This window comes from Periplaneta americana, chromosome 16 (assembly GCF_040183065.1).
Source record: "Periplaneta americana isolate PAMFEO1 chromosome 16, P.americana_PAMFEO1_priV1, whole genome shotgun sequence".
NCBI lineage: Eukaryota > Metazoa > Arthropoda > Insecta > Blattodea > Blattidae > Periplaneta > Periplaneta americana.
Genome location: NC_091132.1, coordinates 174,192,899 through 174,208,093, shown reverse-complemented (window position 1 = coordinate 174,208,093; position 15,195 = coordinate 174,192,899). Strand labels below are relative to the sequence as shown.

Below are 15,195 nucleotides of genomic sequence, written 5' to 3'. Positions count from 1 at the left end.
TAAGTGGAGAATGATGAGAATACAAAGAAAACGGGGAAAGGTAAGTGGAGAATGATGAGAATACAAAGAAAACGGGGAAAGGTAAGTGGAGAATGATGAGAATACAAAGAAAACGGGGAAAGTTAAGTGGAGAATGATGAGAATAGAAAGAAAACGGGGAAAGTTAAGTGGAGAAAGATGAGAATACAAAGAAAACGGGGAAAGTTAAGTGGAGAATGATGAGAATACAAAGAAAACGGGGAAAGTTAAGTGGAGAATGATGAGAATACAAAGAAAACGGGGAAAGGTAAGTGGAGAAAGATGAGAATACAAAGAAAACGGGGAAAGTTAAGTGGAGAATGATGAGAATACAAAGAAAACGGGGAAAGTTAAGTGGAGAATGATGAGAATACAAAGAAAACGGGGAAAGGTAAGTGGAGAGTGATGAGAATACAAAGAAAACGGGGAAAGTTAAGTGGAGAATGATGAGAATACAAAGAAAACGGGGAAAGTTAAGTGGAGAAAGATGAGAATACAAAGAAAACGGGGAAAGTTAAGTGGAGAATGATGAGAATACAAAGAAAACGGGGAAAGTTAAGTGGAGAATGATGAGAATACAAAGAAAACGGGGAAAGGTAAGTGGAGAAAGATGAGAATAGAAAGAAAACGGGGAAAGTTAAGTGGAGAATGATGAGAATACAAAGAAAACGGGGAAAGTTAAGTGGAGAATGATGAGAATACAAAGAAAACGGGGAAAGGTAAGTGGAGAGTGATGAGAATTCAAAGAAAACGGGGAAAGGTAAGTGGAGAATGATGAGAATACAAAATATGACGGAAATTTAGGGGTAGTAGAGCGGATATTAAGAGGAAATTGGATCGGTAAATATAGGTAATTTAGAGCCGAATATATACGTTAAGTGTAGTGAAATATAGAGGGGAAATTATAGGGAAAACAGAGGCAAATTTTAGCGAAGTATAGAGGAACATTAGGGTATAAAGTTGAGTGATAGTGGAGGAGAAATTAGAGGGTAACTAGAGCTAAAGTTAGAGAGAAAGTAATTCGGAAAATAAAGGGATACTAGGGTAGAAAATAGAGGAAAATTATAGATGAAAGTGAGCAACGCGAGCGGAAAATACAGGGAGATTGGTGTGAAAAATAGAGTAATTACGAAGGAAAATCGGCCGAAATTAGAGAGGAAAAAGGAGGGAAATTTGTGCGGAAAAAAATTTAATTCGGAATGGGGAGGAAAATTAGCGCGGAAAATAGAGGGGAAATAAACGGAGGTTAAAATGAAATTAAAGCGGAAAATAGAGGATTAATATTACGGAAAATAGACGGATATTAGACGGGAAGTAATGCGGAAAAGAGTAAACGAGCGGCTAATGGAGGGAACGAAAATAGACGGAAACTAGAGCTGAAATAGACGGATATTAGAGTAAAATAGACACTAGAGCGGAAGATAGAGGTAATTTAGAGCACAAAATAAAGGGAAATTGGAGCGCAAAATACATGCAAATTTGAACATAAAATAGAGGGAAACTAGAGTGAAAAATGAAGAGAAATTAATGTGAAAAATGAGGAAATTTAAAGACGGAAATAAAGGGAAAGTGGGGCAGAAAAATGGAGTGAATTTAGAGCGGACAACAGAGGGGAACTAGAGCGGAATAAAGGGAAATCGGATAAAAATATAGAGGAAATCTAGTGAGAAAAATGAAAGAAATTAGAGAGGAAAATAGACTGAAACGACAGCAGAAATAGAGGCAATTGAAGCAAAAGTAGTGAGAAACTGGATGGGAAAGTAGAGGAATACAAGAGCGGAGGAAATTATAGGAAAATTAGTGCGAAAAATGGAAGTAAATTAGTGCCGGAAATATATGGTAATTAGAGCGGAAAATAAAGGGAAAATAATGGGTAAAATAGTCTAACTATATCTGAAAATAGGGGAAATTAGAACGAAAAATAGGCGTAAAATAGTTGGAAATTATTGGGGAACTTGAGGGACAGTAAAGTGGATAATAGAGGGAAATTAGAATGGAAACTATAGGTAAATTATAGCGAAATATAAAGGGATTCTATAACGGAAAATATAGGGAAATTATAGCGAAACGTAAGGAAAACCATAGCATGAAATTGAGGGAAATTAGAGAGTAACTAGAGCGGAAAATAGAGGGAAACTATTCCGGAAAATAAACCCAAATTTTTGCGGAAGTCAGGGAAATTATAGCGGAAAGTTGAAGGAAATTAGAACGGAAAATACAGTGGAATTAGAACGGAAATGAGAGGAAAAGTAGAAAGAAAGTGGAGCAGAAAATAGAGAGAAATTTGTGTGGAAAATACAGGGAAAGAAGTGCGGAAAATAGGGGGAAATTAGAGCGGAGAAGAGAGGGATATTCGAACGGTAAATAGGGGAAATTGAGTGCGAAAAATAGGACTAAATTAGAGGGGAAATTTGAGGGAAATTAGAGCGGAATATAAAGGGAAATTTGATTGGAATTCAGAGGGAAACTAGAGCTGAAAATAGAGAGAATTAATGCGTAAAATAGGAGAAAATTAGGTGAGAAAAGTGATGGAAATTATTACGGAAATTAAAAGGAAATTATAGTGGAAGTTAGATAGAAATTAGGGCTACGAATAGAGTTAAATTAATGCGGAAATTAAAGTGAAACTAGGGAGGCTATTAATGTGAAAATTAATAGGAAACTAAGTCAGGAAATAGATGAAAATTATAATGGTAACCAGATTAAATTAGAGCGGAATATAGAACAGAAAATAGAGGGAAATAAGAGCGAAAAATAGAGGAAAACTACAGAGGAAAATAAAGAAAAGTTACAGCGGTAAATAGAATGGAATTAGAGGGAAACTAGAGTGGAAATAGAGGATAATTAGGGTAAAAATAGAGGGAAAATAGAGAGAAATTGGATCGTAGTATAGGGTAGCGGAGTATAGGGCAGAGCGAAACTAATTGGGGGGGGGGGAAATAGAAACTGGGGAGGAAATGAGATCGGAGTTAGAGCGCAAAGTAAATGGAACTAGAACGGAAAAGAGAGAGAACTAGAACCAAAATAGAGGAAAACTAGTGCAGAAAATAGAGATAAATTAGATCGGAAAATAGAGGTGTCGTGTCGCTTGCCACGACAAGGGCGGATGGCTTATCTTTGAGAAAATCGACAACACAAACGAATCAGACACTGCGTTATACTTCCTAACTCTCTGACAATCTATCAACTGTACTTGCTTTAAAGGTAGGAGGGATTCCTATTTGCAATGTGATCTCAGGCTTTCGAAATAATCACAGTTTAGATATTCACTATTAGTAAGTTATCAAATTAGAATAGATAAATATAGAATATTGAAATTGAACAATTATTTATGAAGTATCAAAATTGCTGTTAATTTTAAGGGGAGGCAGAGGTGAATATTTCAAAATCCACAAAATTTATCCGATTTGTTTGAAATTGATCATGGATACTAAGTATGTTATTAGTAATGGACATACCAAGTTTCAACTTTCTAAGTACAATAGTTCTGTAAATATGAATAATTTTATAAAACTTTATATCGTTTGATATAAATTAATACTCCATGTACCATATTGTAAGAAATGTTCAATATTTATTTTTATTTTTATGTCCAGTTTCTATCTGATGCTTTTCCAATTCACTGCGGGCTAAAGCAGGGAGACGCACTATCACCTTTACTTTTTAACTTCGCTCTAGAATATGCCATTAGGAAAGTCCAGGATAACAGAGAGGGTTTGGAATTGAACGGGTTACATCAGCTTCTTGTCTATGCTGATGACGTGAATATGTTAGGAGAAAATCCACAAACGCTTAGGGAAAATGCGGAAATTCTACTTGAAGCAAGTAAAGAGATAGGGTTGGAAGTAAATCCCGAAAAGACTAAGTATATGATTATGTCTCGTGATCAGAATATTGTACGAAATGGAACTATAAAAGTTGGAGATTTATACTTCGAAGAGGTGGAAAAATTCAAATATCTTGGAGCACAGTAACAAATGTAAATGACACTCGGGAGGAAATTAAACTCAGAATAAATATGGGAAATGCGTGTTATTATTCGGTTCAGAAGCTTTTGTCATCTAATCTGCTGTCAAAAAATCTGAAAGTTAGAATTTATAAAACAGTTATATTACCGGTTGTTCTTTATGGTTATGAAACTTGGACTCTCACTTTGAGAGAGGAACAGAGATTGAAGGTTTTTGAGAATAAGGTTCTTAGGAAAATATTTGGGGTTAAAAGGGATGAAGTTACAGGGGAATGGAGAAAGTTACACAACGCAGAGCTGCACGAATTGTATCCTTCACCTGACATAATTAGGAACATTAAATCCAGACGTTTGAGATGGGCAGGGCATGTAGCACGTATGCGCGAATCCAGAAATGCATATAGAGTGTTATTTGTGAGGCCGGAGGTAAAAAGACCTTTAGGGAGGCCGAGACGTAGATGGGAAGATAATATTAAAATGGATTTGAGGGAGGTGGGATATGATGATGGAGACTGGATTAATCTTGCTCAGGATAGGGACCGATGGCGGGCTTATGTGAGGGCGGCAATGAAACTCGGGGTTCCTTAAAAGCCATTTGTAAGTAAGTTCAGAGAAGGTATATAAATAATGATAAGTATTAGTTTATTATGGGAATAATATAATAATACAGTTATCTTGGTTTTAATTTCATACTTTTAAGGGCACAAAATCAAAAACTAACATCGGAATATCAAAATAAAGATTAATAAAAAGGAAATAACCAAATTGTTATTTTTTCTTCAGTTTTGTTCGAAAATTTCACCTCTCCCTCCCCTTAAAATATCAGAATGAACTATCAAATGTAAAGTACAAGAATTGAACTGTTGATTTTACTTACAGTTGACTGTACGGCGAACCTTGGTGCTGTTCGCAGATGATGCCATTTTCTGTCTTCTTTCTGGACGTCGGGAAGTTACGACCGCTACTACATGACCCCTGTCTTGACCAATGAACCAATGACTAATGACCGCGATTTTGACGTTTCATGTCCATTTATAAGTTCTCGAACCGCGCCATTTTTGGCGTAACAGAGTGACGCTATTTTGCCCGCGAATCTTCTAAAAAGACGGTATTGCATTCACTGAATCCCACGCTTCTGATTCTTAACCATTACTTCAGATTGGCATTTCCTGTTGTCACTTGGAACAATACAGATTTAAGGAACTCTCACGAATGAATCTCAGTTCTTGATTAAACCAATAGAAAATCAGAATTCAAAATGATCACGCGGTTTGTTTATGATTACTGGATAATCTTCGCTAAACTGTCCGGTAATCTGTTGAAACAGGAAGCAATCTTTGTCGCATGTCTTGAATGATTAAACTGAATGTTTTAATAAGTACGATTTCATTACTTTCAAATAACAAAGTAATGATTGCTTATCATAATCCTTGACTACAACAGAGGGAAAGTAGAGCGGAAATAGAGGGAAATTAGAACAAAAACAGAGGAAAATTACAGTGGCTAAGAAAGCGTAAAATAGAGGGAAACTAGAGCGTAAGATAGAGGGAAATTAGATCAAAATATAGATGGAAACTAGTGCTGAAAATGGAGGGAAATTAAAGCAGAAAATAGAAACGAGAGCGGAAATAGAAGGAATGAGGAAAAATAAAGGGAGACTAGAACGAAAAGTAAGGGAAATGAGAGTATAAAATAGAAGGAATCAATAGCGTAATTTAGAGCGGAAATTGCAGGGAAAGTAGAGCGGAAATAGATCTAAACTAGAGCGCAAAATAGAGGAAAATGGAACGGAAAGTAGAACGGAAAATAGGTGGAAATTAGTGCTGAAATAGTGGGAAATTAAAGTACAAAGTAGAGGGAAACAAGAACAGAAAATAGAGGGAGACTAGAGCTGAAATACAGATATATTATTGCGGAAAATACAGAGGAATGAGCGGAAAATAGAAGAAATTTAGTGCGGGAAACATGGTAATTAGAGGGAAAATAAAGGGATATTAGAGAGAAAAATAGAGTGAAGTTAGAGCGGAAAATACACGGAAAATAGGGCGTAATATAGAGGGGAAACTAGTGCTGAAAATGGACGAAAATAAAAGCGGAAAATAGAAACGACAGCGAAAATAGAGGGAATGAGGAAGAATAGAGGGAAACTAGAGCGAAAAGTAAGGGAAATGAGAGCATAAAATAGAAGGAATCAATAGCGTAATTTAGAGCGGAAATTACAGGGAAAGTAGAGCGGAAATAGATCTAAACTAGAGCGCAAAATAGAGGGAAAATGGAAGGGAAAGTAGACGGAAAGTAGAGCGGAAAATAGGTGGAAATTAGTGCTGAAAGTAGGGGAAAATTAAAGTACAAAGTAGAGGGAAACAAGAGCAGAAAATAGAGGGAGACTAGAGCGGAAATACAGATATATTATTGCGGAAAATAAAGGGAATTAGAGCGGAAAATGGAAGGAATTTAGTGCGGGAAACATGGTAATTAGAGGGAAAATAAAGGAATATTAGAGAGGAAAATAGAGCGAAATCAGAGCGAAAATTGTAGGAAAATTTAATTTAAAAAGCAGGTAGAAATTAGAGCGGAAAGTGAGTGGAAAATAGTGGGATAATATTGCGGAAATTTGAAGGAAAATGGAGCGTAAATTAGATGATAACTACAGGGAAAAATAGAGTTAAATTAGAGCGGTAATTATAGGGAAACTAGGGCGAAAATTAAGGGGAAAATAATGCGGATTAAAAAGGGGAACTAGGGCGGAAAATATAGAGAAATTAGAGCGGACACTAGTAGTAAATTAGAGCGTAAAACATATTAAAATTAGAGCTGAAAATAGAGGAAAAGTAGAGAGGAAAATAGAGGAAAATTTGTGTGGGAAAACCTGGGAAATTAGTGCGGAAAGTGAAGAGGAAATAATAGCGGAAATTAGTAGGATATTGGTTCTGAAAATACAGGGAATTTAGAGGGAAAAATGGAAGGTTTATTAGAGCGAAAATTTGAGGGAAACTAGCCCGAAGAATTCAGAGAAAATACAGCGCAGATTTGAGGCAATTTGTGTGCGAAAAATAAGACTCTACACAAGGAGAACGAAGAGGCTCAGACACCCGACCTTTTCACTGTAACATTCCCTCATGTTTACTAATAACAACCAGTAAAATCGAGCAAATCCATTGCATTTTTCCAAGCCTAATTTTATTCGCCTACTTAAAATGTTTCGGTCTCTAATCTCCTGAAATAATGGGTATCTCGAGACACGGGATGCAGTGTTGTATTCCCCCTTTATTCACTCCGGATACAGTAGCATCAATCCCGAACACTAGCTGATTTCCGAGAAAAAACAAATACCAAGTGCTAACCTCTGTTCCGCCAACATTCTCGCCGCCATAACTTCACCGTATCTGTAGCATGAACAAAGCTGATAAGTGCGGCGAATAGAGCTCCTCGAACTCTATCTGTAGTGTAAAGGACAACCCTCTGCCCCCAGGTATTTGGATGGTAGAGGCCGGCAAAGTTTAAAAAAATGGTCATTTTGACTTACCAAAGCAGACTTCATCGTTACACATGGAGAAGGAAGGGGCTCAGACAACCGCCCTTTTCACTGTAGCATGCCCGCATGTTTACTACTGTTGTACGCGACAACTTAGGTCGGATGACTTGCTGAACGGATGACTTCTGCGTTCGACTCCTCCTTCTGACACCACCATTACACTCAATAAAGGAAAAGAAACGATTTGACTGAAAGAGCTGGGACTCTCAGGATATTGTAGGAAAACTACATGGTTACTGAACTTAGGTTCTAGACTGAATTAGTTGTGAATGAAACTCTACTTGATTTATTAAATATTTACACAATATATGCACAAGTTACTTACAATGGTATATCTCTTGTTTCCGCTGACGCCATTACCACTTGGTCCTCGATCTCTGCCCGACCGTGGCACCATCCGACTGTATCACTGTCTGCCGCCAATCTTTTTACCATCACTTTTTCTGTTTTCTTATCGGCTTCCTGGCCGGGGTACCACCCACGTTATCCGACAGGTGAGATGGGCTTTAAAACCCTTTTGATTATTCGTGCTAGAAGATGTCTTAATCAAACATGTTACAAATAATTCGCTTTAAGGGGTTAGGTATAGCTTACAGTAATAAAATTTTGGAAATACTCAACATTTTTTTCATCCATTACTGTATCTTGTACAATACTGAAAATTAGTATGTGTGAAACACTGTCCTCCTTGCTATATGAAGAAAATATTTTTACGATTTAAAACAAATTATTGACATTTTTTTTTTTTTCAAAATTCAATTCATTATGCAGCGATCAAGTGTTTCCCACATAACTAAAAAACTATCCAACATTCTGTGGTGACATTTTTTGTGTGTATTTATGTATGCCATATTCTACAATATGATGCAAGATCACTTCTCTACCCTTGACAGATTGTCTGATAAAAAAATAAATTCATTTTAAAAAATGGTCAAATATCAGTATTTTCTTCTAACACAAAATAAAAAAAAATATTACTTATTTAGGAATGTAGTTGAAAGAGCATGATACTGTAAACATGAGTTTCAGCAATAAAATAAAAGAGAGAGAACATAAAACAATTAACAAGTTAATGAGTTACGAGGGAAACGCTTCATCACTGCACAGTAAACTGCCACAATTTTAAATTTTGAAAATATGTATATAAATATTTTTTTTTAATCGTAAAAATATTTTTTCATATAGCAGAAGGACAGTGTTTTACACATACCAATTTTCATTATTGTACAAGATACAGTAATGGAGGAAAAAAATGTTGAATATTTCCAAAAATGTTACTGCTGTAAGCTGTACGTGTAAGAAAAGAGTTCGAACAATGCGTGATTTAATTTAACCTATTTAAATGCATGCTTTGTTCCACTGGACCAATGCGATTAGTCCAGCAGTGATTCGTGGCGTAAGAATACTTTCATCGTACCCAGTGATTCACCGCAATGCGACATAACTCTATAATGCTGGCTAAGCACCTACTTACTTCGCAAGCTGGGTTTGCATTGCGCCCCTTAACCATGTATTCCGCTGACACTGTTCCTGGACTGTTTCAAATTTAATGCCTCCATAGGAAATCATGCTACAAGGCGTTCTTAAAACTTTTTTCCTATTTGGTGTAAAATATTAATTTTTTGTATGTAAAGAGCTCATAGCTATAGCAACTCAACCACATATAAATATTGTGAAAAAAAATTATTTGGGGGACCAGATTTGAAAAAAATATACCCAATGCAGGATTGTACTAAAACCGATATATCTAAACCATTTTTAAAAATATATTCAAACAGTTTTTTGCAATGTATTTGCAAAAGCATGTTCTACAAACTGTCTGTAACAGAATTTCGATATTAGTCCCTACGTTTGTAAAATAAACAATTAAAATTTAATAACAATTTTCTGATTTCCTTTCTTGCAAACAAACGGACGTATTTTTAAAATGAAATCAATTGAAGCGTGCATTTCCAAAACGTTGTAAGTGCCAATTTGTAAAGTTTACAGTAGGAGCAAAAATAGTTTTATACAGTACATACAACGTCGTGACTTGCACAACCTGAAAGTGCACTACTTTATTACTTGGAACAGCGCTTTCTTTGTAACCTTTCGTAAAATTATCAAAAAGGGCACCTACAACAGATATATGTGAAAAAATAGATTCTCCCGGTTTAGGCACTTACAACGTTATGGAAATGCACGCTTCAATTAACAAAATTCTGTTACAGAGAAAAGTTTCCTAATAGTCTAAAGAATGTGTGTTCCAAATTTCTTGCATGTATCTTTAATAGTTCAGAAATTATATCCATTTTTGTCTGGCAATGTAGCAAAAAAAAAAAAAAAAATGAAGTTACCGGAAACCGATAAAAGGGGGCGTGTGATTTAAAAATCCATAGCGCAGGAAGTTTAAAAATGACGTCTCAACATCCGGTAAGGGCACAAATACCCACAAAATGTTATGCAATGCATTCCACACATATCAAAGGGTATTTTAAAGAAAAAAAATGTTTTGAAAATTTAATTTACTGGAAACAACAATAAAAGTGGGCGAGTGATTTAAAAATCCATAACGCAGGAAGTTTAAAAATGGCGACTCAACATCCTATAAGGGCACAAATACCCACAAAATGTTATACAATGCATTCCACACATATCAAAGGGTATTTTAAAGAAAAAAAAATGTTTTCAAAATTTAATTTACTTGAAACAACAATAAAAGTGGGCGAGTAATTTAAAAATCCATAACGCAGGAAGTTTAAAAATGGCGACTCAACATCCGGTAAGGGCACAAATACCCACAAAATGTTATGCTATGCATTGCACAGATATCACAAAGTATTTTAAAGATTTTTTTTTTTAATTTACTCATTTTTCACCAAAAAATACCATCCTCTCCCCTTAAAACTTGGTTTATGCATTCTAATTGTTTTGGATTTTCTGTGTTAAATTTTGAGATATTCTATAATTTTGTGTTAGTTCGGTTCGGTTCGTTGAATGGCGTCAGCTATAACACATCAATTCTAGGTACAATAATAAATTTTGGATACTTTTATTTTCCTTCGGTACAATAAAATTTCGCAATATAGGATATTATTAAGATAACACAATATTTTTTTCTCTCTCTCCACTCTCTTTTGTTTTTGTCGGGGCCCCGATATACATTCTTTTCTCCTCACGCATACCTTACTCACACACACACATTTTTCAATGTAATTCACTCCATTCTTAAGCTAAATGTTTATCTTGAAAGCATTCAAGTCTTAACTCTGTGTTTTGTCTTTTCGTACATACAGCACTCTCCTTCTGTTGTTCTGCTGACACATGCAGTTGAGTTCCGTGCTGAGCGCTGATAGCGTTTCAGCTGGCGAGTGACGTCACCTGTCCTTCGTGGCTCCCGTTGCTTACGCTGAGGTTCATGTTACACCACCAGCAGGACGTCTTGCATTCTCGAAGCCTAGAGCACATACATGAGTTCGAGTAGCACAATGATTAAATTAAGATAATCGTTTACGCACTCACGAAAGAGTGTAGTTATGAAACATATTCAGCTTTCACAGCAGCTATCTTCTCTTTAAGTCATCACTTGAGATACGTTTGGGTTTGAATATTTACACATATGTATTAGGCAGATTTAAGTAAGTCCTGGAGTATTGCATCACTTCATACAGACCATTTCTATCACGGACGGTTTTAATCTAGTGGAGAAAGCGCCCAATTCCCATGCAGTTGGTCGACTCAATGTGCTGAAGATCCAAGGCAGTGATAAATGCCGGTGCCATTGTACAAGGTATTAGAACTACACGTCTCTTTTATATCTTTGCATTAATTTTCTTTGATTATCTTCGTTTTATTTCTGCCCAAGTATATATTCAGACATTTCAAACAAAAAACGTTTAATATAATTTTACTTGTTTTTCGAAATAAAAATTATTTTATGCTCGACCATGCCGAAATGTAGTAGGCCTAATTATACATCTGGTAGCAGCCCTTTAATGGACCTCATTAAAGTACACCTATTCATTAAAGTTCAGGTTTTCCACCAATCAGAAAGCAATACGAAAGCGCAAGTATCGATTATTCTCGGATATGCAATCGAAAGACAACTAGCGAAACGTCACGGAGGCTGGAAATCCAATACTGTCGCAGAAGGTTATGTTCTGTTACTATAATAATTAGCGTTAATTGTAAATAATATTCAAATAAATTCAATTTGTCATCTCGTTTTTCAATGTATAATTCAATTTCAAGGTTATATCAAGATTAATGTTTCTTTTTTTTTATTGGGTTATTTTACTTCGCTGTATCAACATCTCAGGTTATTTAGCGTCTGAATGAAATGAAGGTGATAATGCCGGTGAAATGAGTCCGGGGTCCAGCACCGAAAGTTACCCAGCATTGCTCGTATGTGTTTCTAGATTATATCAAGGTCGTCGACATCTGTTTCTCGGAAAAAATCAATACTTTCGCGTCTGCGCACATCTCACAATTTACGAGGTATTGCACAAGGTCAGTTCCGCTCCTCAGTCAGATAAGAATAACATGAATACTTAAGAATAATTTCAAGTTAGAAATATGGTCGAGCATAAAAAGTTGTGTGAAACTTGCCTATAATTGTAATTAAGACGCTCGTATCAAAATTATGAAACTCGCTTGCGCTCGTTTCATAAACATACTCGCGTCTTAATTACTACCATTATAGGCTCGTTGCATAATGTACTATTATATGAAACAGTTCATGGCGTGTTTTGAGAAAGCCATCGATTTAAATCCCAATGTGTTGAGTCAATTTAAGAGAGCAATGTATTATGATAGTTAATAATTTAAAGAATTTTAGTTTTGCCCTTTAAACGTGCAAAAAGTTGATCTGAACAAATATAACTCCTCATTCTGAAAAGGAATGTTAAACTGTTACATTAGTTTGAATAATATTTCTGCACATTTAAAGGCCAAAACTAAAATTATTTCAATAATTTATTATCATTATACACTACTCTCTTAAATGGATGTAGTATATTTGGAATTAAATCAATGGCTTTTCCAAAACACGCTATGAAATACGTCACATAAAACAATTTATATCTCGGAAAGAAAGCAAAAACGATGTAAATTGTATTAAACGTTTTCGTTCGAAATATCTCAAAGAATAACAGCTGCCTGACTTGAACTCAAAGGGAGCACACACACACACGCACACACACACACACACACACACACACACACACACACACACACACACACACACAAACGTACTGGTGTGAATCGCTCTTCAATATTTAAACTTTTTTTTACCACGAATAGTCGCGCCATCAATTGTTTCTCAGACTGTACAGTGTATGAATACAGAAGAAAAACACACTTTACACACTTCAAGCGAATGGTTTCTGGACAATTTTAATGGTGCGTATGCATATTAAAACTTTATGATTTCGAGTAAAACATTCCAAGGACATCACATTCGAACCAGGACCGCCCGCACAGAACTGCCAGTAAATGAGAATTAATCATTTCACTTTTTCCTAACGAAAATGAATTTATTCATGTCAATTATGTATATTGATAATTATGTTACAATATCGTTTATTTTTAACGTTAATCCGGAATTTTCGTAAGATGCCATTCCTTATCTCGACTGAATTATAACATCAGTTGAGATGGCAAATAAAAACGTTTTTCATTACTTCTCTTGCATTCTAAAAGGATGAAAAATTTAAACTTCGTAAATTTTTATAAAGCTGTAAACGATGCCACGAGGTCTACGAAAGTATATTGCAAAACTTCAGACAAGAGTCTCAGTCATGGTACAGATTTGGCAAAGAACATCAAACAAAGAAGTCTCAAATTCAGTGATCTTTCGAGTAGCAATGATTTTGGTGTCCTTTTTCCAGCTGTACCGACAACAAATAAAATTGCCTTCACTCTTACAGAAATTTCTTGTTCAGCAGAACGATAATTCAGGTGAGTAAATACAAGAACACATGATTATTCATGTTGCAAAATAAAAACGTAATATATTATTTATAATATACAGACTGGAAGTGAAAATAATCAGGCATATTCAAGGTTAGGAGCACTCTATAACTATGAAAAAACCTGTGCCAACTGCCAATTATATTTTGTTGTGAAATGCACGGTTAATTAGATAATTAGGTTTACATGTTCAGCAGAGCGGCAATATCTCGTAACCTCTCGTGGCAGTGAATCAACTTCAATGTAAATAAACCTTCGGAATATGTATGGTAAGACTTTCTTGTGTTAAATTTTAGCTTACCTTGTTAACATGTTTCAAGAAAAGTAGACAAGAAACACACATTCAAAGTATACAGAAAACCCACAACAACACAACACAAATAAGCTGCATTCCGAACAATGGTACACAGACTACCAATGAACCAACAGGATTACAACGAAGAACTAAACACAATCAAATACATAGCACAAGAAAACGGATACAACCCTAACATAATAGACAACATAATACGTAAGACAAAACATAATCACAAAAAACAGAAGAATACAACACAAACACAAGAACACAAAAAATACATCACACTAACATACGAAAACAAAAAAACACATAAAATTGGAACCTCATTCAAGAAATTAAACAACAACATCGCATACAGAACAAATAACACTCTACAAAAACATCTCAACACACAAACAAATACAACCACACAGGCGTATACAAACTCAAATGTAACACCTGCAACAACTTCTACATAGGACAGACAGGCAGATCGTTTCAAACACGTTACAAAGAACACATCACAGCCATAACAAAATTACAAAACACCTCCACTTATGCAGAACACATCACAAATGCTAACCACACCTACAGAGACATCAACACAGACTTGTAAATACTACACATCCAACCAAAAAGCCAGAAACTCAACACACTAGAACAATATGAAATATACAGACACACGAAAACACACCCCTACGAAATTCTCAATACACAACTCAATTTCAGAACACACACACTCTTTGACTCTACACTACGAACGCACCCTCACAGGAAACAAGAGGTGCCAAGACCAGCAACGACCAGTTCTGAAGATGACCCAAAATAGGTCGAAACATGGAAACGAGGTACATTAAAATTTAACACAAGAAAGTCTTATCATACATATTCCGGAGTGATAGTGTTAAAAGTTGTGTAATCAAGATGTAAATAAACCATTACATAGGTTACCCGCGAGGCATAAACTCTTGGGGTTACAATGACCCATTTGTCTTTGAACTTCAATGTAAACAAAACATTATATATTTGTTAATTTCCATTAGCTTATTAAAAGTTATTAATAAATTTAATAATATACTTAAAAACAATGTTTAACGCTACAGTCATTAGACATCAAACCACAACAATCTGAAGCATTACACGAACATTTCAGAGGTATGTTCAAAATGGCCCCCATTCACATGCTTGACACATCCTCAGCCAATTTTGATGGGTCCTTGCGAGGATCTCTGGGTCGTTTCTGATATCCCTAGTTGCCTGGAAAATCGCAACTGTTCTTTAAATATTCTAAATACAGTCCAATATGATGTCCCAACCTTTCGAGAAATATCGCGATTGCTGCGTCCAGGGTTTTCTTCCACCAGATTTAAGATATTCTCTTCTCTGTCGATTATTTCGTTAAGGCGTTGACGCCAACGGTTACGACAACCTGGAACAACACCGCCAGTA

At 35.6% G+C, this 15,195-nt stretch overlaps 1 protein-coding gene across 2 annotated transcripts in view; it reads right to left on the bottom strand.

The window, feature by feature from the left end:
• Positions 1-7,793: 7,793 nt before the first annotated feature.
• LOC138691979 (zinc finger protein 45-like) overlaps positions 7,794-15,195 on the bottom strand; it is a 46,907-nt gene continuing 39,505 nt past the window's right edge. For both annotated transcript variants that reach the window (XM_069814684.1, XM_069814685.1), the window contains one exon: positions 7,794-10,956. In XM_069814684.1, coding sequence (XP_069670785.1) covers positions 10,860-10,956 — 97 coding nt within the window. In that variant the 3' untranslated portion in view covers positions 7,794-10,859. The remainder of the gene's footprint in view (positions 10,957-15,195) is intronic.